The 3503-nt window shown below is 49.0% G+C and overlaps 8 protein-coding genes across 8 annotated transcripts; 5 read left to right on the forward strand and 3 right to left on the reverse strand.

The window, feature by feature from the left end:
- T310_6726 (Glutamate carboxypeptidase Tre2) lies at window positions 1-284 on the forward strand (the record flags this gene model as incomplete). The annotated part of the gene is made up of 1 exon (XM_013470454.1): window positions 1-284. A coding segment is annotated over one exon (284 nt), but the record flags the coding sequence as incomplete, so codon positions are not given.
- On the reverse strand, window positions 101-376 carry T310_6727 (uncharacterized protein; the record flags this gene model as incomplete). The annotated part of the gene is made up of 1 exon (XM_013470455.1): window positions 101-376. A coding segment is annotated over one exon (276 nt), but the record flags the coding sequence as incomplete, so codon positions are not given.
- A 114-nt stretch (window positions 377-490) lies between these two features.
- T310_6729 (uncharacterized protein) lies at window positions 491-916 on the forward strand (the record flags this gene model as incomplete). Its single annotated transcript, XM_013470456.1, has 1 exon — window positions 491-916. A coding segment is annotated over one exon (426 nt), but the record flags the coding sequence as incomplete, so codon positions are not given.
- Window positions 917-1457: 541 nt separating this feature from the next.
- Window positions 1458-1736, reverse strand: T310_6730 (uncharacterized protein; the record flags this gene model as incomplete). The annotated part of the gene is made up of 1 exon (XM_013470457.1): window positions 1458-1736. A coding segment is annotated over one exon (279 nt), but the record flags the coding sequence as incomplete, so codon positions are not given.
- T310_6731 (Transcription initiation protein) lies at window positions 1530-2312 on the forward strand (the record flags this gene model as incomplete). Its single annotated transcript, XM_013470458.1, has 1 exon — window positions 1530-2312. A coding segment is annotated over one exon (783 nt), but the record flags the coding sequence as incomplete, so codon positions are not given.
- Window positions 2158-2709, forward strand: T310_6734 (Transcription initiation protein; the record flags this gene model as incomplete). The annotated part of the gene is made up of 1 exon (XM_013470459.1): window positions 2158-2709. A coding segment is annotated over one exon (552 nt), but the record flags the coding sequence as incomplete, so codon positions are not given.
- On the reverse strand, window positions 2284-2745 carry T310_6736 (uncharacterized protein; the record flags this gene model as incomplete). The annotated part of the gene is made up of 1 exon (XM_013470460.1): window positions 2284-2745. A coding segment is annotated over one exon (462 nt), but the record flags the coding sequence as incomplete, so codon positions are not given.
- A 469-nt stretch (window positions 2746-3214) lies between these two features.
- T310_6738 (uncharacterized protein) lies at window positions 3215-3503 on the forward strand (the record flags this gene model as incomplete). Its single annotated transcript, XM_013470461.1, has 1 exon — window positions 3215-3503. A coding segment is annotated over one exon (289 nt), but the record flags the coding sequence as incomplete, so codon positions are not given.

Here is a 3503-nt window from a genome sequence, read left to right on the forward strand (position 1 = left end):
CGGGCCCGAAGAGACAGTCGGAGCAGTCAGTGAACCTGAAACCTCTTTACGATGCGGCTGGTGTCTTCCGTGAGAACGCAGCCCGGTTTCATGCCTGGGATCAGGTCTGGTACAGTGCTGTGTATGGGTCTGGGGGATTTGAGAGCAATGTCATGGGAATCAAGCGTACTTCCCACAACACCCGAATGGCTAACTTTGAAACTCGTCTTCTGGATTTGGCGGAAGATGGAGGCGTAAGTATTGCGTTTTCTGATTTATCTGTGACCTCTTCTGCTGCCATATAAGGTCGAAAGCTCTGGCTAACAATCGTGGCAAAACAGCTCCCCAACCGTACGCAGTTCAAACATGTGGTTTTTGCACCACAGGCCTGGTCGGGCTACGATCAGGCGTATTTCCCTGCCATCCGGGATGCTATAGATTCGGGAAATTGGACAGAAACACAGAGATGGATCGACCGGGTTGCTGACATCCTGACCACAGCCAGCATTGAACTAAACGCTTAAGTAGTTCTTCCTCACGCCTTCGACATTCGTTACCGAGACTCCCTCCTACATCTTCTGTATACATTCCGACTTCCTTTCTTCTCTTCTGTACAGGTCGCATATTCTTCTGTCTGCATACTTTCTGTTCCACTCGGAGGTTCATTGACTTTTTCTTCTCATGCAACTTGTATTTTTTGTCCCCGCCTTTTATTTTACGCGGTGTGTTCTTCGTTCCTCTTTCCTGCATGATTTTCATTTGCTTCATAATACTGGGTTTAGGGATAGAGACTTCACAGAAGGCGAAGCCGGAAGCGGCTTGTGTATTTTTTTTTTCTGTTAATCGTCTGAAAGCTGTCAATCCAAGAAATATTGAAGACGATACCTTGTGTGTATCAGCACTGTCATCGATATCCAGCACGAGTTCTGCGCTATAAATGTGTCGACTCTGTTGTATTAGGTAGATTATTTGTTCTGCTTTGCCGCTATAGTTGGATCAGTCTTCAGTATAGCCATGAAACCACATCCGACTAATCCACAGTTCTCTCAAGCAGGCCTTTTTCCCTATTGATGGCGTAAAATCAGGATCTTATTAGTATTAGAAATTGCAAAAAGGATTGAGATGGAGCCTGTTCAGATACTTCGAAGTTCGTACAGGCTTCTGGTACGATCTACAAGCTTCTTCCCGGCAGAATTAATAATTCTGCCGCTCTTTGCCGCCGCCTGTGGATACCGCCTTCCCAAAACGTTAGATTAGTCAGCCAGGTGGCCTTCGACCCAGCCTCGCCATTCAAAGGCAATCCTCGTTTCGTGAGACTCGAGCCCTTCGACATCTCCCTCCTTTCCATGGAGCAGCTCAGCGAGACATGCATCTGAGATGTTTAAATATCCCATCAGGCCTCGCTGAGTTCATGCGCGGCACTGCCCCTCTGCTTCATCGCTGTTGAGGCCGTGGCGCCGCCTGGCACGTCGTTCTGATCACTGCAGCCTGACATTTGCCACTCCCTTCTGTCGAGGTTTTCGAGCACCTTTTTGCCCGCGAGGACTTAGAGAAGCGACAGGTTTTTCACGATCCATATTGATCAACTCGACGCTGCAACCATGGCGACCGCAACTCCTGGAGTGAGGGAAGGGCCCTCGACGTGGAGGAAGAACCTCTCGGCCCATCTCATCTGCCCTGAATGCAAGGAGGTTCCCCCGAACCTCGAGTTTCCCGACTCCCACGAGACTGTCTGCGGCTCGTGTGGGTTGGTGCTCTCAGATCGCGAGATCGATATGCACTCCGAATGGCGTACCTTCTCGAATGATGATCAGAACAATGATGACCCGTCTCGTGTCGGTGACGCCGCGAACCCTCTCTTGAATGGCAACCAGCTCGAGACGCAGATCGCCGCGGGTGCCACAGGCAAGGCTCGCGAATTATACCGTGCCCAGAACAAGCAGTCGAGTGAAAAGACGAACAAGTCGCTTCTCGCGGCGTACAAGGAGATCGGAGCGCTGTGCGATGGCTTTAACATTCAGAAGAATGTGGCCGATACAGCGAAGTATCTCTTCAAGATCGTTGACGACGCGAAGGCGTTCAAAGGCAAATCTCAGGATGTGATCATTGCTGGATGCATCTTCATCGCTTGCCGCCAGTGCAAAGTGCCTCGAACGTTTACTGAGATCTTCGCGGTGACCAAGGTCACGCGCAAAGAGATTGGTAGGATCTACAAGGCGCTGGAGAAGTTCTTCACCGCCCAGAATCTGGAGAGAATTAATAACGTTGTGCAGAATGGAGGTAAGTATTCAAGACTGCAGATGTTCATCTTTTCATTTGCGGGCATGTATTAAACATGGCTTTCTCATCTGTAAAGGTGTTCCGGACCCGAACGAGACGTACACGGCGACCACCTCTACAAAGCCGAGCGATCTGTGCAGTCGGTTTTGCAACCTGCTGGATCTGCCGTACCAGGTCACCAACGTCTCGATGGCGCTTTCGGATCGCGTCACCACCATGGGCGATCTTGCTGGCCGATCTCCGTTGTCGATCGTGGCTGCGTGCATCTACATGGCGTCCTATTTGATGGGACACGGCAAGACGGCCAAGGAGATTTCCCAGGTGGCGCACGTCAGCGATGGCACCATCCGTGGCGCATACAAGCAACTCTACGCTGAGAGAGAGCGTTTGATCGATCCGAACTGGATCAAGGATGGGAAAGGCGACATGGCCAACCTGCCTGCTAGTTGAACGATAGTAAACCTTCGCACGTAACAGAAATGGTTGCTACAGCACCAGCACTTGGAATCGTTTTTTCATGAAGCAAGCTGGCTGTCCGTACTCTGCCTATTGAGGGGGAAAACACACAGTCCCATGTGTTTCATCTGATAGAAGCTGCTTTATTACCTGCTACCTCCGAGAATACTGGCATCTTATCCCATCCAGTCTGCAGTCTGTCTGTTCTTTGAGTTTTCTTCCCTGTTTGATTTTAACGCCCAAACAAATCAGCTACAAAAAAGTGGAAATCGGCATCACTGAGGTTCGGCTGGGGTGGTTGATGCTATTTTCTCGTGATGAGAAGTCGCGAGAATGTACAGTATTTATTTTATTCTAGCTTCTCCTATCTTCATAGATTGTGGACAGGAATGGGAGAAGTACAATGAAAAGGAATTGAATTGAAATAGAAAGTGAACTCAGTAAAATCATAATTAATTGTGCTTGATGAGCATCGTATTTCACCTCGGCCGTTGTATAACTAGTTAACGTAATCAACCACCGAGCGACGAATACCACCGAGCGACGAATTTTCCTCCACCCTACCACTTCCTTTTTTCAACGCGTCATTTTATCACCACCACTATCAAAAATGCCTTTATCTCAAGAAAACCGAATTCAAATGGCTATTGCAGCTTATAAAAATCAAAAAGTCAAATCAATACTGAAGGCTGCAGAGATTTTTGGGGTGCCTGAGGCTACCCTTCGCGCTCGCCTTAAAGGAAGACAACCACGCGCAGAAACACGTGCTAATGGCCATAGATTAAAGG

This window comes from Rasamsonia emersonii, assembly GCF_000968595.1.
Source record: "Rasamsonia emersonii CBS 393.64 chromosome Unknown ctg1118621760441, whole genome shotgun sequence".
NCBI classification, from domain to species: Eukaryota; Fungi; Ascomycota; class Eurotiomycetes; order Eurotiales; family Trichocomaceae; genus Rasamsonia; species Rasamsonia emersonii.